The sequence below is a fragment of the Amblyraja radiata genome, chromosome 25 (genome assembly GCF_010909765.2).
Source record: "Amblyraja radiata isolate CabotCenter1 chromosome 25, sAmbRad1.1.pri, whole genome shotgun sequence".
Lineage (NCBI taxonomy): Eukaryota > Metazoa > Chordata > Chondrichthyes > Rajiformes > Rajidae > Amblyraja > Amblyraja radiata.
The window spans coordinates 4,741,109-4,765,605 of record NC_045980.1 but is presented as its reverse complement, the minus strand read 5'-3'; the positions used below and the strand labels follow the sequence as shown (position 1 = coordinate 4,765,605).

Below are 24,497 nucleotides of genomic sequence, written 5' to 3'. Positions count from 1 at the left end.
GGCCTGGCAGACATTGACGCAGAGACAACAACCTGGCTGCTCAACACCCGGCTTGAGGTCTAACTATTCCTTTGGTTTATGTTCCATTCGCAAGAAGAAGTTGATCTTCATTCTGTACGCTCCAGTTCTTAACCCATCCTCCGAAGGAACATTTTTCACTGCTGACTGTATCATTTCATGATTTTAAATTCTTCTATTAGATCTGGTCTCAACTCTCCCATCTTTATAGTTTATTCATGTAGCAAAAGCCCTTCATCAGTGCAAACATTCAATAATTTTTTCCAGTGCCTTCAAAGGCATTCACTTCTTTCCTAAAATGTGGCACCTTGAACAAGACAAAATATTCCAAATCTGTCAAAATCAATACTGACTCGTAGTTCATGCTGACTTCCTTACTGATATTCTGTGGCACCATTTATGAAGTCCAGCATCACATTTGCTTATAACTACTTTCTCAACCTGCCCTGCAACAATCTATACGTACATCATCTCAGATCTTTTCCTATAACTCTGAGAATTATCCCCTGTGGTCTATGTTTACCTTTTTTATTCTTTCCCTCAAATAGTAACACTTTGCGTTTTACTATTTTTAATTTCATCTACTCTGTGAGCACACATTCCACCAGCCTGTCTTCATTTCCTTGAAGTCTTTCACAATCCTTATGGTCAATTGCACTTCTGTGCTTTATGTCATGAACTAATTTGTAAATTGTAACCTGTACATCCAAATTATTAATGCGTGTAAAGAAAAATACCTAACATCTGAGAAACACCATTGCACACTGCCCTCCAGTATGTAAAACAACCATTTGCTAACCATTTCCTGACAGAACCATTCTTCTACCCATGCTGCTCTATGCTCTTCATTCTACGGGCTTCAATGCTGATTGATCTGCATTATGTGGAACTTTATCAAATGCCTTTTAGAAGCTGACATATGCATACTCTCCTCACCAGTTCCTTTCACCAATCAGAACATTATATTTTAAGTTTGACAGACAGGATTTGCCTATTACAATTTCTATACTTTCCAATCTATACTTTCTTAAATGACTGCTAATTCTTTTCCAGATTACCATTTCTAAAAGTTACCGCACTGATATTAAACGGACTGGTTCATATTTGCTGGCATTCTACATGCAACCTCCATGGACAAGTGAGTAACCTTTGGTTAAATGTTACTGATTCTCTCGAATGGTGATTTGGCTACTTTAAGTAACTTCCATCAACACTCACCATTAAATAAACTCTCAAGTGGAGGAGGGGGGTGGGGGGGGGTGAAGAAGAGGCCGAGTGGACAAAGCAACAGGATGGGGAGGAGGAGACGGTGGAGGTGGAGCAAACAAAGCGATGGGCCGACAGGAAGAAGTGGCAGCTGGTGAGAGGGGAGGGATCCCCACGGTGATCGAGCATGCCCGGTCAGTGGCCCGAAGAAAGCGCTGTCCACATGGGCTACAACATGAGCCTCAACAGCAGCCGTGTGCGGTGGGTGAAGGGTTCGCTGATGCACCCTGTGAGCTGGGGTAGCGTTGGAAGCCGGAGCTGTAAGCCGCCGTGGAGGCGTACAAGCCAGGGGTAGCGTCGGCAGGTCCAACTGCTATAACCAAAACCCATTATAAAAGGGGTCTGTTAAAACAAAGGTTCACTGTACTACTATTCAAACTGCATAGAAAATGAAACACATACCGCCTGTGAGGCCATCATCTCATTGATACTTTGTTCATACTGTTCTGCCAGGATAGCCAGTTTCCGAGTCTGTTCCTCTTTAAGTGCTTTTAGGACCATCTTGTGGTCACTTTTTGGAGTTACCTCCAGCTGGTGGTTCCTCAGTGCTTTGTACTGCTTCGTTTGGACTTTACACGTGTCTTGGAATTGCTTTTTGATCTGTAACTCCATAGCCTGCGCAGAATTATAAGTGAAGGTCACATTAGTCTATGTTGACCATGTTGCCTAGTTTAAGGAACTACTTAAATTACATAGAACAGTGTACTATGTCATGGGCAGAAAACTATTTATATTAAAAATTGTACTATTTAAAAATCGGTATTGCAAAATATAAAGAATTACTTGAAAACACAAAACACACTTATAAAAACAGAAAAATGCCAAAATTATCCAGGTCATTCAGCATCTGTGGAGAATAAGTAAATTAACATGGCAGGTTGGAGATCTGTCATCAGTATTGTCTAGTTCTGACCGAGCTGGAAAGATCGGCTAGTTCTGACAAAAGATCATTTGTCGTGTTTACTCAATTTTTCTTCTCTCCACTGATGCTGCCTGACCTGCTGTGTATTACCAATGTTTTTCATTGATTTAGTTTTCTGACAAATGCAATAGTTTATATTCTAGTTTCAGCAGAATTTTACTCCTCTGTCCTTATTTATTTTCTATTTGCATCTCCTCCATGTAGATGTTACCTTTATCCCATCTCAGATGGCAAAAATCATTTTTGACCCATTCAATCTTTCTTGCTCTCTCTGCAGACACTCACTTGCTTCTCTCCATCCCAGCCGTTCATTGATGCCCACCCACAAACACTCTCATACTGTATCTGCCTTCAGATCTTTTTTATTAAACCTGCAGCATTCCGCAACATTTTGTTTCCATTCATTGGATATTTTCTGTTTATATTAATGACTCTCACTAAATTAACATCTTAAGAAATGTAGAATATGCAGAATATTTATCCGGATTAATTAACTTAAATACGGATGCGAGGACTTTTAAAGGTACATTATGCAGATTGAAAGTATTCAGTTGATTGAGGTATAACTTATAATTTAAGACATTACTGGTTGATCTATTGATAATATCCGTCTTAAAGTATAACAGCACATATTACACAAATATATCTTGGATGCTCCTCTTTCACAGAGTGCAATAGTTAGTTATTCAGGATTTCAGTTTAACTTTCCAAATCAGTACCAGAAAAGCTGAACGCACAACCATGCTGAGTATTGCACGTTTAACAAGTTTGCTGTGATTATAAGCATGTGAATGAAAAGTAAAGCAAAAAAATTGTCGGCATCAGCTTCTTTATAATGGGATCAAGATTATTATTGGCATCAACTTGGTTAACTAGGAGTGACAGGGCAACTAAAAAAATGACATAGGAATATTACGGAACATTTTTGAACAAATTTGATGATTTCTGTACATTACCAAACCTATAGAACTTTTACCTAACCAAGTCACTGACAAGATATGTAGGAAGGACCTGGTTTACACTGAAGCATGACACAAAATGCTGGTTTTTGGGGAAGGTACTTAATTTGGGCAAAGCAGATTACAACGTCATTAGGCAGGAGCTAGGGAGGGCAGGTTGGGAGCAGTTGTTATTGGGTAAATCCACATCTGACGTATGGGAGTCGTTTACAGGCCAGCTGATCAAAGTTCAGAATCAGCATGTTCCAGTAAGGAGGAGAGATAAGGAAGGCAAGGTAAGGGAACCGTAGATGACCAAAGAGGTTAAAACTTGAGGACTATAAGGAGAGTAGGAAAGAACTCAAGCAGGCAATTGGAAAGGCCATGAAATGTCTTTGACGAGGCTTTCTGAAGATATGTTAAAAACAAGAGGGTGACCATGGAGAAGGTAGGACCGCTCAAGGATAATAGAGGAGATCCATGCCTGGAGACAAAGGATGTAGGTGAGGTGCTAAAGGAGTACATTGTATCTTCATTCACAGAGAAGGATTTGGAGGACAGTGAGATCAGTGTGGAAAATACAAATATGGAGAATGCAAATATGCTAGGACAGTTTGAGATCGAGGGGGAGGTGAGGGGGGGAAGGTTTCAAGGAGATGTGCAGGGAATTAAAAAAAAAAAATTTACACACAGAAAGTGTGGGCCTGGAAGGCATTGCCATTGGTGGTAGTGGAGGCATATACAGTGCATTGAGAAAGTATTCAGGCCCCTTCACTTTTTCCACATTTTGTTACATTACAGCCTTATTCTAAAATTGGTTAGTCATTTTTTTTAAATCATCAATCTACGCACAATACCTCATAATATAAAAGCGAAAACAGGTGTTCAGTAATTATTGCAAAATAATTAAAAATAAATAACTGAAATATCACATTTACGTAAGTATTCAGACCCTTTGCTGTGACTCTCAAAATTGAGCTTTGGTGCATCGTGTTTCCATTGATTATCCCTGAGATGTTTCTACAACTTGATAGGAGTCTACAAGTGGTAAATTACATTGATTATACATGATTTGGAAAGGCACACACCTGTCTATATAAGGTCCCACAGTTGACAGTGCATGTCAGAGCAAAAAACAAGCCATGACGACGAAGGAATTGTCTGTAGACCTCCGAGACAGGATTGTGTTGAGACACAGATCTGGGGGAAACATTTTTTGGAGCATTGCAGGTCCCGAAGAGCAGAGTGGCCTCCGTCATTCTTAAATAGAACTTTTGAAACCACCATAGAGCCTGGCCAAACTGAGCAATCAGGGGAGAAGGGCCTTAGGATAGAAACTTACTAACATATTCAGGGAGGTGACCAAGAACCCGATGGTCACTCTGACAGAGCTCCAGAGTTCCTCTGTGGAGATGGGAGAAACTTCCAGGACAACTATATCTGCAGCACTCAGGCCTTTATTGTAGAGTGGCCAGACAGAAGCCACTCCTCAGTTAAAGGCACATGACAGCCCGCTTGGAGTTTGCCAAAAGGCACCTAAACAAGATTCCCTGGCCTGATGAAACCAAGATTGAACTCTTTGGCCTGAATGCCAAGTGTCACGTCTGGAGGAAACCAGGCACCGCTCATCATCTGGCCAATACCATATCTACGGTGAAGCATTGTGGTGGCAGCATCATGCTGTAGGGATGTTTTTCAGCGGTAGGAACTGGGAGACCAGTCAGGATCGAGGTAAAGATGAACGGAACAAAGTATAGAGAGTTCCTTGATGAAAACCTGCTCCAGAGCGTTCAGGACCTCGGACTTGGGCAGACGTTCACTTTCCAACAGGACAACGACCTAAAGCTCACGTCCAAGACAACGCAAGAGTGGCTTTGTGACAAGTCTGTGAATGTCCGTAAGTGGCCCGGCTAGAGCCAGGACTTGAACCCGATCAAACATCTCTGGAGGGATCTGAAAATAGCTGTGCATCGACACTCCCCATCCAACCTGACAGAGCTTGAGAGGATCTGCAGAGAAGAATGGGATAAATTACCCAAATACAGGTGTGCCAAGCTTGTAGCGTGATACCCAAGAAGACTTGAGGTTGTAATCACTGCCAAAGGTGCCTCAATAAAGTACTGAGTAAAGGGTCTGAATACTTATGTAAATGTGATATTTCAGTTATTTAATTATTCAGTTTTTAATTATTTTGCAAAAATTTCTAAACACCTGTTTTCACTTTTTTATTGTGGGCTATTGTGTGTAGATTGCTGATAAAAAAAAATGAATTTAATCCATTTTAGAATAAGGCTGTAACGTAACAAAATGTGGAAAAAGTGAAGGGGTTTGAATACTTTCTGAATGCACTGTATGATAGTGGTGTTTAATAGATCTTAGATAAGCACGGACTTGCGAGGAATAGAGGGATACGGATCATGAACAGGCAAATGCAATCTGTTTAACTTGGCATTATGTTCGGTGCAAACAATACGGCCCAAAAGGCCCATTCCTGTGCTGCATTGTTCCATGTTCTATATAGTTAGTGACAAGATCCTTATCAGCATTGATATACAGAGAGATCATGGGGTCCAAGTCCACAACTCTCTGGAAGTGCAAAATAAGTGGATGGGGTGGTAAAGGCGGCATATAGTATACTTGCCTTCATCGGTATGGAGTATAAGAGTCAGGAAATCATGTTGCAATTTTTATAAAACTTTACAGGAATGCTGTGGAGGTTTTGGAGAGGGTGCAGAAGTAGTTTACCAGAATACTGCCTGGACGAGAAGGTATTAGCTATGAGGAGAGATTGGACAAACTTGGATTGTTTTCTTAGAAGCAATGAATGCCGAGGGGAGACCTGATAGAAGCACACAAGGCACAACTTGTACCCCAGGGTGGGAATGTCAAAACATGGCTTTAAGGACGGCAGGGCAAAGTTTAATGCAGATGCACTAGGCAATCTATTTTTTTAAACACAGTGGTGAATGCCTGGAACATGCTGCCAGGGTCAGTGATTGAAGCAGATACGATTGTGGCATTTAAGAGGATTTTGGAAAGCCACATGGATAAACAGGGATATGGACTTGCCAGCAAGCGAGATTAGTTTAACTAGACATCATATTCACCACTGATATTGTGGGCCGAAGGGACAGTTTTTGTACTATATGCTCTATATTCTAAATGACCAAGACACCTCATCTGAACCTTATCATTAGTCATTTCCAATGAGACTAGGCTCATTTTGAGTACTTTTATAAAGTCCTCCCTTCTTTGCAGATTGGAAAACCATAACTGAAATGTCTTCATTCAAGAAAAGAAGCAGGAGGAGAAGGAGACAAAGTAGAAAGCAGTAGACCAATCGCTTAACGCAACAATGGGAAAATGCTGCAATTCATAATTAAGGAGGCTGCAGCAAACCATCTGGAATATCATAATCCAATTATACAGTCAACGCGGCTTTAGAAATGGGATGCGTTATGACAAATCTGACGTGTTTAAGTAGACAAGATGGGTAGATAGAGGGAAATCAGAAATAGTCTACTTAGGTTTCCAAAAGCCGTTTGCTAAGGCAGCATAAAAAAGGTTAGCGCACATGGCAAGAGGTCGCTGCATTGGAGGCAATAAATCACCATGGATAGCCAATTGATTAACAAAAAAAAGGATAAATGGATTATTTTAAACTTGCCAAGCTATAGCTAGGAAGGCACCACAGGGATCAACACTGGGCTTTACCTATCTACAATATATGTTCATGGTGCAAGGTGAAGGAAAAGCAAGTTGCGATAAGGGCACAGTCTGCTGGTATTTCTATGGCAAATTTCTATGGAAAAACACAAATTAATTCACTTTGGGAGGTAAAACAGAAATACAGAATAATGGAGGGAGATGGCAAGATGCTGTGGGATCTGATTAATCTCATTCAGGTGAGCATGCAGGTCATCATCTTTGTGAACATTACAGCCTTTTTCATGAAAGTACTCCCACAATACTGTCAGATAGAGCTTTTCAGAATATAAACCTAGCAACATAAAAGGCACTGATGAAACAATGGTGTGCACTTTGAGGGAAGTGTACCACTTGTGTTCAATGTTCCTAATGCCTTATTGGGAAATATTTATTGAGAAATGAATATTTAGAGAGCTGGATATGTTATTGATTAAGTGTCCTGGTTTTCCATCGTTAGTGTTCAACTTCGTGTGTGCTCTTGGACCAGAGATGCTTCAATACAGAGTATTTCATCACAGTACTCAAGGACGAAAATCGTCATGAGTTTCAGGAAATTAGTTAATTGTCGATGGTTACCTGGCCCTGACCTCGTATATTGCAGCCACTATTTTATCTGGTCCACATTTGGGCTGAGGTTCTGATGAGTGTAAGAGTCAACAGATCCAAGGCCCAAACTTATCATTGGCGAGCAAGTTATTGGTATGTACTGCACGACAGCAATGTTAATGACATCCTTCATATCTGCTGATGATCAAAAGTAGACCATCAGGTTTGTAATTGTGCAGGAAGGAACTGCAGATGTCGGTTTAAACTGAAGATAGACACAAACGACACAAATGTCTGAAGAAGGGTCTTGAATTGAAACGTCACCTATTCCTTTTCTCCATAGATGCTGTCTGAACCGCTGAGTTACTCCAGCTTTTTGTGTCTATCTTCAGGTTGTTAATTGCTCTGCATTTTATGATCAGGACATACCCGTGCATTTTTACATAGAAACATAGAAATTAGGTGCAGGAGTAGGTCATTCGGCCCTTCGAGCCTGCACCGTCATTCAATATGATCATGGCTGATCATCCAACTCAGTATCCCGTACCTGCCTTCTCTCCATACCCTCTGATCCCCTTAGCCACAAGGGCCACATCTAACTCCCTCTTAAATATAGCCAATGAACTGGCCTCAACTACCCTCTGTGGCAGAGAGTTCCAGAGATTCACCACTCTCTGTGTGAAAAAAGTTTTTCTCATCTCGGTTTTAAAGGATTTCCCCCTTATCCTTAAGCTGTGACCCCTTGTCCTGGACTTGCCCAACATCGGGAACAATCTTCCTGCATCTAGCCTGTCCAACCCCTTAAGAATTTTGTAAGTTTCTATAAGATCCCCTCTCAATCTCCTAAATTCTAGAGAGTATAAACCAAGTCTATCCAGTCTTTCTTCATAAGACAGTCCTGACATCCCAGGAATCAGTCTGGTGAACCTTCTCTGCACTCCCTCTATGGCAATAATGTCCTTCCTCAGATTTGGAGACCAAAACTGTACGCAATACTCCAGGTGTGGTCTCACCAAGACCCTGTACAACTGCAGTAGAACCTCCCTGCTCCTATACTCAAATCCTTTTGCTATGAAAGCTAACATACCATTCGCTTTCTTCACTGCCTGCTGCACCTGCATGCCTACTTTCAATGACTGGTGTACCATGACACCCAGGTCTCGCTGCATCTCCCCTTTTCCTAATCGGCCACCATTTAGATAATGTTAGTATTGTGACTGGACTTCAGTGCATCTTTTCAACTATTGTTCAATATGCAGGAACACTGATACATGAGCTGAGAGGGGATAGCGGCAATCAGAAACATATTTCCTTGCCCTCGTTTCAGCTGATGCTATGTGACTTCATGTGGTCTGGAAATCAATGTTATGACTCTCGGGGTTACCTTCCTCATGTAGGTCTGTGTGCCGGCTCCTCTGGTGCCTTGGCCTGCCAGTGGCACATGACGGTGATGGAGGAGTCCGGCACATTGTCCGTAATTTGAATATGTAAATAAGTCTATGTTGCACAAGGGAGACTCCAGAAGCCAGATGTTTGACAGGATATCTTTGTACGGTCGATTGTGACTGAAGCAACTAGGCAATGTTGAGTCTCAATGCTACGGTCGATACCGAGCTGTCCGAGTTTAATCCTCTACTGTTTTAATACAGTAGTTGTACTACCACCAAGTGGAATAAGAGGTAACTTCAGAAGCAAATTAATAGTTATTAAGGATGGCAGATTTTTTCTGCTTAGGGTATTAGGGAATCAGATACTATTTATTACAATCCACTAGTTTTGTGGTCATCTTTACTAAGGTTATTATTTATTTTTATGCACCAGATGATTCAATTCCACAGCTGCTATGTTGGGATTTTAATTCTGGCCTCTGGGTTTTAGTTTCAGATTCTGGGTTATTGGTCTGGTAACTTAACCATTGTCCCAAGGTAATTGCAATACATTACGCATAAACTCAATTATTCTCGTCACATTCAAATATTTATGTGCGTTCAACTCCAGGATGTCTTAGGTATTGTACCCCTTTTAAACGCAATTTTTTCGGCGACTGCCGGCACCCGTCGTAGTCGCAGCAGGTTGCTGAAAATTTTCAACATTTGAAAATCCAGCGGCGACCAGAAAAAGGCACCGAGTAGGTGACGCCTGTATGGTCGAGAGCAGTCACCCAAAGAGTCGTACCATTTTCTGGGCGCCTCTGGATTTTCAACATGTTGAAAATTTTCAGCTACCTGCTGCGACTATGACGGGTGCTGGCAGTCGCCGAAAAAAATCGCATACATGGAACTTATGCTTATCCTTAAAGCTTACTCTTTTATCTTTTAGTTTTTCTATTTTCGAGTTGTGTAATAATGGCAAACAATAAATTATGTCCTACAAAACTATATCCAGTTTACTGATCTACAAAGGCTGTGGTTTGGTAAATATCTTCCACAATAGAATACCAAAGATTTAGAGTCCAAATAAACTGCAAATAAATGTAACCCAAATGATTGTAACAGCAATCCATTCATATTAATTCAGGCTAATGGATATAGACGACTAGTCCCGGTATCGTATAACCAACATCACTGTCTTCCTGAAAAATTAACTGTCATAAAACATCTTTGAAGAAATAGGAGTATTGTCTTTGTCTTCAGAACTTTCTCTGCCATACTCTTCAAATCCAAATAAGGTACCAATCTTAAATATACTCAGCAATGCAGTTCTGGAGTGAAGTCCAAAGTTTTACATCTTTCCCAGTGAAAAAATAATAATCCTTTTCTCAGACCCACTAGTGCAACTATTTATTCAAACTTTGGTTTGGGCAACCCCATCTTGAAAATGCACCCGTATCCAGTGTTATACTGTTAAACCCATGTAAAAGATATGATAAATCCCTGGGGTCACCTTCTTTACTTTCAAAATTGTAAGTAGTACTGAGCTCGTCCAATCAATCTTTCCATTGGCTAACCCAGTTCCCATTATTCTGCAAACCTTTGTGCAACTTCAGGAAGAACACATTTGTGATATTATTACTTTCCATCCCACAGGATCTAATTTTCTGTAATCAACTATTGTGAAATATTTTATCATGGGCCTTTGGAACTTCTGTTGGTTCAAGATTTATTTCTGGCATGGCATCCATCATTTTAAGTGGCTTTGACATTGGTGTCATGGGACAATTCATGTCTGGGTAAAGGTTGACACCACTTTTAAATATAAATGCAGAGTTTGATTTCAGATCTGCAAAATTCATTAGCTCTCAATGAAATCCACAAGAAAAATGGCCACAGGTGGCAGTTATTATTTGTGGTATTCTTTGATTGGCCTTAACAGCATTTACAACAACATGAAAAGATGCTGACAGTGGTAGAGATGCTGCCTTATAGCGCCAGAGACACGGGTTCGATCCTGACTAAGGATGCTTGTCTGTACAGAGTCTGTACGTTCTCCCCGTGACAGCGCGGGTTTTCTCCGGTTTCCTCCCACACTTCAAGACACACAGGTTTGTAGCCTAATTGGCTTTGGTATAATTGTAAATTGTTCCTAGTGTATGTGTGTAGGATAGTGAAAATGTGCGGGGATCGCTGGCCAGCGTGGACTCGGTGGGCAGAAGGGCTTGTTTCGGCGTTATATCTCTAAACTAAACTAAAGTAAGCCAAACGCATTTGCATTCATTTGAGAATTTCGAGTTGTCTGTATGGCCATATTCTAATCACGAGGTATAGGAAAAGTGCAAAACCAATGATTCCATTGGTCAAATGCAGACTCCTGGCCATTTCCTAACACCAATACCAGAGGACGTTCCATCCTTACCTTTAGGCTCTTTGGCTGCTGTCGGAGTTCCAGGACATGTTTTCGGTGTAACTCCCGTTCTCGGCGTGTATTGTACTCTGTTTGATTCTCCAGCTCAGTCTGATGCTGCAAACGAATGAGATCAATCCGTAATCTCTGCAACATGTTCAGTTGTCGGAACTCCAGCTCTTGCGTAGACTCATCATGTCGAATTAACATGGCATGTTCCATCTCCTTCTGTGTCTGCTTCTTATTCACTTCCTGCAAGGTAAGCAATGATATTAAACGCTTTGAAAAACAGCCCAGTAAATTCAGCAACTGGAGGTTTTTAAACAATTGGTACAATTCCATATGTTGTCAGCACACAATTAGCATGTCTGCTTTATGTTGACAATTTAAATACACAAATTACAGTCGGCATCAATAGTAAAATCCAGACAAGCAAAAAGCCAAAAACTGCAGATGCTATTAATCAGAAATAAAATTTAAAAAATGCTGGAAAATAGACAACACCCATGGAGAATTAACCACAGTTCACATTTCAGGCTGACAATGTTTCATTGGAACTAGAGGGAGTAAAAAAAATTAAAAAAATCAGAAGACAAACTGCAGAGTGGGGGTGGAGAAAATGGAAATGTCTGCAATATGGTAGAGAATGAGAGAGACTAAATAATACAGATGGTGTTCGTGCCAACTGAAAGAGGGTGGTGAAGGCATATTAACAGTAGGTGATCAATTTGGACATGACTTTCCCCCCTCTCTACTCTTCAGTTTTGTTTGATTTCTAACTTTTCCTAGCTTAGATGAAAAAAAGGTGAAAAAACCTGAAATTATGCTCTTTTTCTCTCAGATGCTGCCCGACTTGCTGAGTATTTCCAGAATTTTTAGTTTTTGGTTAACTTTATAAAAATTGTTCAAGCAAAAAAAAGTCCGAATATTTGAGTGTTATCAGAAATTTCAATGCAAGCTCCAAATTTCAATTATGCACTTAAGCATATCACCAAATCTGCTCCCAAGAGATGTTCTAACAGTAAATTACAATGCAATTCTTGCCCATTCTCTCATATACAAATATAAATGGCCAAGTATAAAATCAAAAGCATTTTGCCCTTAAATTATTTGAGCTGATGGAAATGACTTTCCTTACAGATTATTTCCTTGTGTCGGATTCAACATTACTATCTGATGTGCATTTTGCTGTCTATATATAAAACCTTCCAAATAAATTAATCTGTCTCCCATTCCCCTGACTGTCAGTCTGAAGAGGGGTCTCGAACCGAAACGTCACCCATTCCTTCTTTCCAGAGATGCTGCCTGTCCTGCTGAGTTACTCCAGCATTTTGTGTCTTTATTCAGTGTAAACCAGCATCTGCAGTTCCTTCCTACACAAAGAAATGTTGAAGTAATTCTAGCTTTGATTAAATAAAACAGGAGGCGAATTCAAAACAAGATTTCTATAAAATTGTTTACGTGCAAAAGACTTTGGCCTGAATTAAGCTGCATTCAGTATGCCAAACAGACCCCACACTTCTCTGCTGAATGTGGAATTAAAAAGCTGCCCGGAAATCACTTTCTCCCAGGAGGAACTTGAGACTAATGACAATGGGCCACTGTGGTCCGATCCACGAACATCTTGACAGCCTTCAACTGGAAGCATGGTTGGAGGGCATGCTCACCTTTTGTGAAAGCTGGGAGGCACTCGGTGAGGTTGAAAATATTAAAATTGGAATAAATGAAATGAATTAAAAATATATTAAAAAATGCTTATAAATATTAAAATAAGTAAAATAAAGGAGGTAACGTAGCTTATCTGAGCCTCAGAATTTTTAGATAAGCAATATATATATCCTAATAAAAAGATGTTGTTGGATTAGGATCATTGAGGCAGATTCCCTGGTGTAATGCTGAACATGGTTGGCTTCATAAGTCATAGAACCAGAATTAGGCCATTTGGCCAATCAAGTCCACTCTGCCATTCAAACATGGCGGATCTATCTTTCCCTCCCAATCTCATTCACTGTCAATCTAGGTCTTAAAAATACCCAATGACTTGGCTTCCACAGCTGTCTGCTGCAATGAATTCCACAGATTCACCACCCTCTGACTAAAGAAATTCCACCTTATCTCCTTTACAAAAGTACATCTTTTTATTCTGAGGCAAAGAACTCTGTTCTTAGAATCTCCCACTAGTGAAAACATCCTCTCTGCATCTACTCTATCCAGGCCTTTCACTATTCAGTAAGTTTCAATGAGGTTCCCCCTCATCCTTCTAAATTCCAGCAAGCACAGGCCCAGGGCAGTCAAACGCTCATCATACATTAACCCAATCATCCCGGGAATTATTTTTATAAACCTCCTCTGGACCCTCTCCAACGCCACCACATCCTTCCTCAGATATGGGGCCCAAACCTGCTCTCAATATACTAAATGCAGTCTGATCAGTGCCATAAAGCCTCAGTATTACATCCCTGTTTGTATACTCTAGTCCGCTCGAAATAAATGCTAACATTGCATTTGCCTTCCTTACTACAGATTCAACTTGCTAATTAACCTTTAGGGAATCCTGCACTCCCAAGTCCCTATGCACCTCCAATTTCTGAATTCTCTCGCCATTTAGAAAATAGTCTACAGCTTTATTCCTACCACCAAAATGCATGACTCCACACTTTGCTGTGCCGTATCCACCTGCAGTTTCTTAGCCCACTCTCCCAACCTGTCCAAGTCCTTCTGCAGAGTCCATGCTTTCTCTAAATTATCTGCCCCTCCACATTTCTTCGTATCATCTGCAAACATGGCCACAAAGCCTTCAATTCTCTCATTCAAATCATTGATATACAACTTGAAGAGTAGAGGCCCCAGCACTGACCTCTGTGCAACACTGCTAGTCACTGGCAGCCAACCAGTAAAAGCTCCCTTTAATCCCACACTTTGCCTTCTTCCATTCAGCCAACCTTCTATCCATGCCAGTATCTTCCCTCTATGCCATCGGCTCTCATCTTCTTCAGCAACCTCACGCAGCAGTACCATATCAAAGATCTTCTGAAAAACCAGGTAAACAACATCCTTTGTCTATCTGGCTATTTACCTCCTCAAAGAATTCCAACAGATTTGTCATGCCCCTTCACAAAACCATACTGACTTCAGCCTATTTTATCATGTGCTCTGCTAATAGGCTCTGAGGGACTAAATTATGCATTGGAGTGAAGATCTGTCACTCAGCATGTTCAAGACTTGGCATATCTCCACAAGTCTGGGCTTTGCCTGGAAAAAGATAAATGGTAGGCATGTACATGCATTGTTGGCTTCTTTAACTTCATTTTTTTGTTTTCTAATCTTGAATAAAATCTATTTATAAAAACTGCTTAGAACTGAAAATGAAGAAAGACTTTCTTTCATGAACATATTACCTCTTGCCTCACCCCCACCAAGCTTAAATAATGTTAAGACAGCAGAGACAGAGAGCAGGGAATGTTTCTCATTTTGTTATTTAGATCAACTCTGCAGCCACTATTTTAAAGCAAAACATTAAATGGGAAGATTCACTTACACACAGAGGCCTGATTATTCTTTAAAAAGAGTCTTACCTCACGTAGATGTTCCTGCTCCAAATTGTGTCGCATAATCAACAACCTACGCTTAAGCTCCCGGCAGTTTCGATCGTACTGTAATCGTTGGCGGCCTAGAAGTTGCGATTCTTCTTCTGCCTGTGTGTGTTGAAGGTTTTCTTTGTGCCTGGACAATCGTTCTTGCTTTTCCTTCTTTGGTGTACTGTGATCTTCATTCATCTCCTGGAGTAAAGATGATGCCCGGATGAAATTAAGGAGACCGTGGAGTACAGGTAAATATGCCGGCAAAATAAAAAACGCCAAGATATTTTATAAACACATGGAGAAAGAGGATAACAAGAGAACAGAAAAGATGAATGATAGAAATCCCAAGAGGAAAAAAAGTGTAAGAAATAGAAATTAGAAACAAATATAGAGGGAGCATATTTAACGGTCTGGTGATTTTAAAAACGCAAATTCCCAAGCCCTGAATAAAATCTTAAAAGATGTATGGGAAGAATCAGCACTATTATTTAGAAATCCTCTTTGGCTACATGCGTGGTTCCATAGGACAGGAAAGTTGCTGCAGTGATACCACTGTTTGAAAAGAGAGCAATGGAATTGCTGAAAGATGGGAAATGAAATTTACTCAAATAGTTCAGCATTCAAAAAAGTAACTAATCTGAATTATGACAACGATGTCAGTTCTTGAGCCAAACATTCGACGACTGATCTTCAACATTTCATGTCCAGCATTCTCACAGATCTAGTTGTAATCACCATACAGGTCAAGCTTTGCAAGAATCTAAATGTAACTTTGTTTTGAAGTGGCGATATTCCCGGCTCAACACACCCATTCCACGCCAAAACGCACTCTCCTGTACATGCTTACTTCTTTAATTTTTTCTTTGCAAAGTTTGTACTGGCGCCTCTGACTTTCTAAGAATATGGTCAGTTCCTTTTTTTGTTGGGCTGCAATGTGCTGCTGTGTTTTCTTCTCATCCTGTGCTGCTATCTTCATCTGAAAGAAGCAAAGTTAATATTTATCTGCAAAGGATAACAGCAATGAAACCAGGAAAACTATTATTTACCCACTCCAACATTAACTGGAGGTTAAATAACTTTTCTACCAGACAAAGAAACGACAAGTTTTGGCCCATGTACAATCAATCAAGAATATAGATTCATCACAATGCTCCAGAATTTGACAAATAATAATGGGGAATTTGAGGAATGTTCAAAAACATGAACAATATTTGTTATTACCAGCAATAGCTGGCTATTTTTTTTTAATTAAAAGAGAAATTTTTAAATTCAACTTTAAGACTATGCAATTAACAAAATAATTGCTAATTTAGCAGGGGAGGGGGGGGGGGGGGGGGGGTAGTAAAGGGGGGGGGGGTAGAAGTGTTTAAGAAGGAACTGCAGATGCTGGAAAATCGAAGGTAGACAAAAGTGCTGGAGAAACTCAGCGGGTGCAGCAGCATCTATGGAGCAAATCTATGGGGGGGGGGGGAGATTGAAGATCAAGTTGGTATTCAAATGAAAAAGAAATTAGGAAAGAAAGTGGTTAAGGGATGATAAGGAATGTAAAACTTGCAAATGTAAGGGTCATTTTTGCATGTACACAAATCTGGCAAATGAGGCGAGTGAATTTAGTTGCATACAGCCCCATGGACTGTACAGTGAAAATAATACAGTGCTCAGGAGGAATGGGAACATAATACAACTATTTCACAAAAAGAGAAATGGAACAACAGAGAATTAAAAGACAGATCACTATGAATACATTGGAAGAATAGAGTAGAGTGGATATTGCATTGCTGGATTATATTTTTGGCAACAAAACAATTGGAAAATGGAAGAGCAAACCTAATAGAAAATGGTAGGAAACGGACAGGAGTTAAGATATCTGTTATTTCAATAATTACAATGTAGACAAGATGATTGCAAGGGTCATGAGGGGGAAAGTATTCCAAATAAATGTCTTGGTGAGTATGTTTTCAGCATTTTGGGAGGGGGGGGGGGGGCAGCACTGGACCTAATTCTAGACTAGAAGTAGGAGACATTTGTAAGAGCAGAAAGTGGAATATCCAATGTGAAAACATTCACATGCAGAACTTATATATCCGGAAGTGGCGGCGCTGTTAACAGCTGCGGCTCGCCTGCAGTCCGTCTGTCTTTACTTTTTTTGTTGTTGTTTTTTTTGTCTTGTTTTGGTTAAGTTTTAGTTTGTTGGGTTGTGTTAGAGGGGGTGAAACATGTTATCTGTCTCTTCCTTCGGGGGAATGCGACTTTTTCGTGTCGTATCCCCCTTCTCTGCCTCCGTCTGCGCTGAGGCCTAATGGCTGAGCTGGCGGCCTCCAACCTGCGACCGACCCTGAGGCTCCGGAGGCAGAGCCAGCCAGGAGTACCAACGAGAGGCTGGCCGTCTTTGGGGCTAAGGCAGCGGTGGCCCGACTTGCTGGTGCGGCGTTCTGGCTTTCGGCGGCGGCCTGGAGCTGATGCTGCGGGGCTTGGAGCTGAGACTGCGGGACCCGGAGCTGGGGCAGCGGCCTGGAGCTGGGGCGGCGGCCCGGAGCGGAGACTGCAGGACCTGGAGTGGCGACTGCGGGACCCGGAGCTGGGGCGGCGGCCTGGAGCGGAGACTGCGGGACCCGGAGCTGGGGCAGCGGCCCGGAGCGGAGACTGCGGGACCCGGAGCTGGGGCGGCGGCCCGGAGCGGAGACTGCGGGACCCGGAGCTGGGGTGGCGGCCCGGAGCGGAGACTGCGGGACCTGGAGCTGGGGCGGCGGCCCGGAGCGGAGACTGCGGGACCTGGAGCTGTGGCGGCTGCCCGGAGCTGAGGCTGTGGCAGGCCTTCTCGGAGCGCAGACGGCGTTCCGGCTTTCGGCGGCGGCGACATCACCACGGAGGTCCGCTGGACTGGAGAGCGGCATCTTCAGCCTGGATCGATCGCCTCAGCGCAGAGGGAGAACAAGGAGGGAAGAGACGGAGACTAAGACTTTGCCTCCATCACAGTGAGGATGTGCTTGGTGAACTCGGTGGATGTTTAATTTGTGTTTATTGTATGTTTTGTTATTATTGATTCTGTGTATGACTGCAGGCAACATAATTTCGTTCAGACCGAAAGGTCTGAATGACAATAAAGGATCTATCTATCTATCTATCTATATTTGCAACATACAAAGTGACCTGGCTCAGGTGGATTAGTAGAAAAATTAGTACATGAACAAGGAAAGGTTTTAAATGAGAACATGTCAGGTGAGACATATTCCGAAGCTAAAGTGCTAGCCAATTAATGACATTGATATTAAATTGAAATATAAACGGTGTGACAATAAATGTCAGGTTATGATTCAGATGTGGACTAACTCAATTCCAAAACAATGGATTTATGCAGTGAAGCAACAAAATATCCCAAGACACAGCACAAGAATGGTTTTATACCAATTTGCCACAGACGGAAACATTAGGACTAATTATCGAAAAGATCAAAACTTCAGGTTTTGTGCATTACAGAAATAGTAGAATTTCAGAGTTCAAGGCCAAAACATCTTAAAACATAACCCCCAGTGTTAGCGTGATTAAAATTAGGGTTGTACAGTATTTTGTTAATGGAAAGTTAGCATCTTCCAACATTGGACATTGAACAGGAAGCATCCAAAAATCAGAGTTGAGACATCCCAAGAAATGATGAGATAAAATAAGACAGAGACAAATGCTGACAGTCTGATGCTGCTGAGTGGCGCCTATCATAAGAAATCAGTGTGATCCAAGAATACACTCGCTTGGATCATGCAGGTTTCCTCCCTCATCCTAGAAATGTGCGGGTTTATAGGTTAATTGGCCTCTGTAAGTTGCCCCTAGTTTGTAGGGAGTGGATGAGAAAGTGGGACAACACAGAACCTGTGAGGGCAGGTGATCGATGGTTGTGTGGACTAGGTGGGGTGAAGGGCCCGTTTCCATGCTGTACTTCTAAACTAAGCAAACAAGAATAATGAGTTCCGTACAATTTTGAGAAACACTTCATCACTTGTCTGGCACAGTGCAGCCTTCAGAACTCAATAATGAATTCTCCAAATTTAGCTAATGCACTCTTTATGGCTATATCAGAACTGCCCATTTCCACCTGTCGTTATTTTGGGTCAGATTCTCCTTTTTTCTATGTGTATGGTTCGGTGCTGGGGCCACAACTGTTTACAATATATATTAATGATTTCGGTGATGGGATTAAAACTAACACTAGCAAATTTGCAGATGACACAAAGTTGGGTGGTAGTGTGAACTGCGAAGAGGATGTTATGAGGTTGCAGGGTGTCTCGGACAGGTTGAGTGATTGGGCAGATGCATGGCAGATGCAGTATAATGTAGATAAATGTGAGGTCATCCACTTTGGCGGCAAGAACAAGGAGGCAGATTATTATCTCAATGGTGTCAGATTAGGAAAAAGGGAAGCGCAACGAGATCTGGGTGTCCTTGTACACCAGTCACTGAAAGTAAACATGCAGATATTGCAGGCAGTGAAGAAAGCTAACGGCATGTTGGCCTTCATAACGAGAGGATTTGAGTATAAGAGTAAAGAGGTCCTTCTGCAGTTGTACAGGGCCCTGGAGAGACCGCATCTGGAGTATTGCGTACAGTTTTGGTCTCCTAATTTGCGGAAGGACATCCTTGCTATTGCGGCAGTGCAGCGTAGCTTCACAAAGTTAATCCCCGGGATGGCGGGGCTGTCATATGAGGAAAGATTGGAAAGAGTGGGCTTGTATTCACTGGAATTTAGAAGGATGAGAGGATATTATAGTGCCGTATAAAATTACAAAAAAGGAATGGACAAGCTAGATGCAGGAAAAATGTTCCCAATGATGGGGGAGTCCAGAACAAGGGGCCACAGTCTAAGAATAAATGGGAGGCCATTTTAAACTGAGATGAGAAAAAAACTTTTCACCCAGAGTTGTGAATTTGTGGAATTCTCTGCCACAAAAGGTAGTGGAGGCCAATTCATTAGATGAATTTAAAAGAGAGTTAGATAGAGTGCGTGGGGCTAGCGGAATCAAGGGATATGGGGAGAAGGTAAACATAAAAACTAATAGTAAGAGTTTTTATAGCTATATAAAAAGAAAAAGGGTGGCTAAGGTGAACGTTGGTCCATTGGAGGGTGAGACTGGAGAGTTGTTGGTGGGGAACATGGAAATGGCAAAGGCATTAAACGAGTATTTTGTATCAGTCTTCACCATAGAAGACACAAAAAATATTCCAACGCTGGATAAACAGGGGGCGGTAGGAATGGAGGAGCTAAATACTATTAAGATCACCAAGGAGGTGGTATTAGGGAAATTAATGAGACTGAAGGAGGATAAATCCCCTGGGCCTGATGGATTACAGTCCAAGGGTCTTGAGGGAGATAGCGGTGGGGATTGTGGATGCATTGGTGATAATTTTCCAAAACTCCCTGGAGGCAGGAACGGTCCCAGTGGATTGGAAAATGGCCAATGTAACACCTATATTTAAAAAAGGAAGTAGACAGAAGGCGGGTAACTATAGACCGGTTAGTCTAACATCGGTGGTGGGTAAAATGTTAGAGACAATATTAAAGAAACACTAACGGGGCACTTGGATAAACATGACTTCATCGGACAGAACCAGCATGGTTTTGTGAAGGGGAAATCCTGTTTAACGAATCTGCTCGAATTCTTTGAGGAAGTAACAACCCGGGTGGATAAAGGGGAACCGGTGGATGTGGTATACTTGGACTTCCAAAAGGCTTTTGACAAGGTGCCACATAAGAGACTATTGCTAAAAATAAAAAATTATGGGATTGGGGGTAATATATTAGCATGGGTAGAGGATTGGCTGACAAATAGGAAGCAGAGAGTGGGGATAAATGGTTCATACTCGGGATGGCAACCGGTAACTAGCGGGGTTCCGCAAGGGTCGGTGCTGGGACCCCAGTTGTTCACAATTTATATAAATGATTTGGAGGAGGGAACCAAGTGTAATATATCAAAATTTGCGGACGATACAAAAATGGGAGGAAAAGTTGGGGATGAGGAGGATAGGAAGAGTCTGCAAATGGATATAGATAAGCTAGGTGAGTGGGCAACAACTTGGCAGATGAAATTTAATACTAATAAATGTGAAGTCATTCACTTTGGGAAAAAAAATGATAGGGCAAGTTATTTTCTAAATGAGGAGGAGCTGCGTTGTAATGCAACGCAAAGGAATCTAGGGGTATTAGTACATGAATCACTAAAAGTCAGTATGCAGGTGCAGCAAGCAATCAGGAAGGCCAATGGAGTTTTGGCCTTTATTGCTAGGGGGATTGAGTATAAAAACACGGAGGTCTTGCTGCAGCTGTACACAGTATTAGTGAGACCACATTTGGAATACTGTGTACAGTTCTGGGGTCCATACTTAAGGAAGGATGTACTAGCCCTGGAGGCAGTGCAGCGAAGGTTTACAAGATTAATTCCTGCAATGAGGGGATTGACATATGAGGAAAGGTTAAGTAAGCTGGAGCTCTACTCTTTGGAGTTTAGGAGAATGAGAGGCGATCTCATTGAAACATATAAGATCGTGAGGGGCCTTGATCGGGTGGATGCACCGAGGATGTTCCCAATGATCGGGGAAACTAGAACTAGGGGACATAGTTGCAGAATAAGGGGGGGCTCTTTTAAAACTGAGATGAGGAAGAACTTCTTCACCAAGAGGGTGGTTAATTTATGGAATTCACTGCCCCAGGGAGCAGTGGAAGCAGAAACGTTAAATATATTTAAGTCTAAAATAGATGGTTTTTTAGCTGCCGAGGGGATAAGGGGCTACGGGGAGAGGGCAGGGATATGGACCTAGGTATGGTTAGTATAGTAAGACCTGAGTGATCTCCTGGACAAGTGTCGATCGCCTGGATTGGGGTCGGAGAGGAATTTCCCGGATTTTTTTTCCCGAATTGGACCTGGGTTTTTATCCGTTTTTTTGCCTCCCCCAGGAGATCACGCGGTTCTTGGGGTGGAAAGGGGAGGGTAGTGTCTTGTGTTCTGTGTCTTGTGTCTACTGTTTGTGGGTAAGTGTGTCTGTTTAGTGTTCAGCCATGAGCGAATGGCGGTGCGGGCTCGATGGACCTGGTGGTCTACTCTCGCACCTACTTTCTATGTTTCTATGTTTCTAAGGTAGGCACGGGTTACTGATTGTGGATGATCAGCCATGATCACAATGAATGGCGGTGCAGGCTCGAAGGGCCAAATGGCCTCCTCCTGCACATATTTTCTATGTTTCCATGTATAGTCTGAGTTGCACCTATCACAAGAAATGGCCTGCAGGGCATGTTCTGTTACGAAGATAGACACAAAATGCTGGAGTAGCTCAGCGGGACAGGCAGCATCTCTGGAGAGAAGGAATGGGTGATGTTTCGGGTTGAGACCCTTCTTCAGACTGATGGCAGGAGAGTGGGCGGTACAGAGATAAAATGTAGTCAGAGACAGTAAGACTGGTAGAAGAACTGGGAAGTGGGAGGGAATGGAGAGAGAGGGAAAGCAAGGGCTGCTTGAAGTTAGAGAAGTCAATGTTCATACCGCTGGAATGTAAGCTACCTTCCTACGCATGTTCTGTCACCTTGGTATTAGCAACACATTGCACAGACAAAGCAGGATAATCCTCTACTAAACGGCCATGCTAAAGTCATTTGGTCTCACACGATAAAGGGATATTCTCTTTGTTCTACCCATCTCTCTCTACGCCCCCCCCCCCCCCCCAGGCACACACCTTTCTCTGCAAATTAAAACTTAATATCACATGTTTCTCTTCAAAAGGAGTAAGAAACAAATTGTTTAAGAAGGAACTGCAGATCCTGGAAAATCGAAGGTAGACAAAAATGCTGAAGAAATTCAGCGGGTGAGGCAGCATCTATGGAGCATAGGCAATGTTTCGGGTCGAAACCCTTCTTCAGAAACAAATTGGACAGTCTACAGTTACAGAAATGTTTATTTTTATAGCTTTGCCGCCGCCCCTTACAAGACATTTGCGTTATTGATACAATGCTAATCTTACCTCCTTTTCCATGGAAATCTGTTGTTTTTTTGCCAATTTCTCCAATTCAATAGATGCATTATTACATTGGGTCTCCACTTCCTTTTCCAACCTTAGACGATGTTCGTCCATCTCAGCCTTCAACTTATTCTCTAAAGCCATCAACTGCTTCTGGTGCTGTCTTCGCATCCGCTTGTAGCCCGACATCTGTTCACGTAATTCGTTTTCCTGTTCATGCTCATGGATCTGTCTTGTAACCTAGTAGCAAGAATAAAACCATGAAACAGAGATGACAAATTATATCTACTTATTTAAACAAAATAGGGACAGTAAAATGGAACATATCTACTTTGTTAACATTATTTCGATAATGATTCATTAATATTTTTAGGTATTAGTTGGTTGATGTAGGGATAATTTTCCTGCTTTTTCAAAATAAAGGGATGGGGCTTTTTGCATTCAAATGATTTAATAGCAGAGGCCTCTCATCCAAGAGAATACACCTCTGAAAGTGCAGCACTACATTATTATACTGGAACATCTAATTAGTTAGGAGATGAAACCCCCTCAACTCCATCCAAGGACCCCTATAGTCTTTTCAGGTGAGGCAGAGGTTCACTTGCACCTCCTCCAACCTCATCTACTGTTCCAGGTGTCAATTCCTGCATATCGGCGAGACCAAGCGCAGGCTCGGCGATCGTTTCGCTGAACACCTCCGCTCAGTCCGCCTTAACCTACCTGATCTCCCGGTTGCTCAGCACTTTAACTCCCCCTCCCAATCTGACCTTTCTGTTGTGGGACTCCTCCATTGTCAGAGTGAGACCCAGCGCAAATTGGAGAAACAGCACCTCATATTTTGCTTGGGCAACTTACACTCCAGCGGTATCAACATTGACTTCAAGTAGCCCTCGCTTTCCCGCTCCCTCAACATCCCCTCCCTTTTCCCAGTTCTCCCACCAGTCTTACTGTCTCCAACTACATTCTATCTCTGTCCCACCCACTCCACTGACATCAGTCTGAAGAAGGGTCTCGACCCGAAACGTCACTTCTCTCCAGAGATGCTGCCTGTCCCACTGAGTTACTCCAGCATGTTGTGTCTACCTTCGATTTAAACCAGCATCTGCAGTTCTTTCCTACACATCAAATCAGTTTTCATTGGTTCAAATATCGAGAATGGAAACTGAACCTGCAGTCTTCCAATTTAGATGTGGCATGTTACCTCGGGAAAAATACATTTTAAAAACAGTGTAGACTATTTTGCAGGGTTAATGAAATGGCACACAGCATAGATATTCTACAGAAAACAGGACTGAGGACCTTCGGTCATACTTTCAGGAGCAGAAATTAAAAATTCAAACTTTAAAAGTTAATAATCCAAAGATTATCCCCAGCCAGTGAGAAGCAAAAGTAGAGTCAAGAGGCACACAGAGGAGGGATTGGGCACTTGCACCAGTTACGCCACAAAGGACATTTTGGCGGAAAGGTCAGGAAGGGACAACACAGACTTAAGGGCATTGTTCTAATGAATGTGCATGAACAGAGGAACCCAACAATATACATGCATCGATCTTTGAAGGTGGCAGAATAAAGTGAGAGTAATTTGCAGAGTATATGGGATATTGTTTCATGAATTTAGGTATTAAATGTAAAAATCAGGGAAGGCATTCTGAACCTTTGTAAAGCTCTGGTTACCCATAATTAAGAGTACTGTGCCAGTTCTGGAAACCATACCTGACATGATAGATTTGCCAGAATAGTTCC

At 42.0% G+C, this 24,497-nt stretch overlaps 1 protein-coding gene across 2 annotated transcripts in view; it reads right to left on the bottom strand.

Moving 5' to 3' along the window:
• The window catches only part of taok3 (TAO kinase 3), a 73,275-nt gene that overhangs the window by 5,198 nt on the left and 43,580 nt on the right, over positions 1-24,497 (bottom strand). For both annotated transcript variants that reach the window (XM_033043106.1, XM_033043107.1), the window contains exons 7-11: positions 22,758-22,994; positions 15,607-15,735; positions 14,754-14,957; positions 11,191-11,430; positions 1,687-1,899 (exon numbers count right to left, since the gene is read on the bottom strand). In XM_033043106.1, the coding sequence (XP_032898997.1) occupies positions 1,687-1,899; positions 11,191-11,430; positions 14,754-14,957; positions 15,607-15,735; positions 22,758-22,994 (1,023 nt within the window). The remainder of the gene's footprint in view (positions 1-1,686; positions 1,900-11,190; positions 11,431-14,753; positions 14,958-15,606; positions 15,736-22,757; positions 22,995-24,497) is intronic.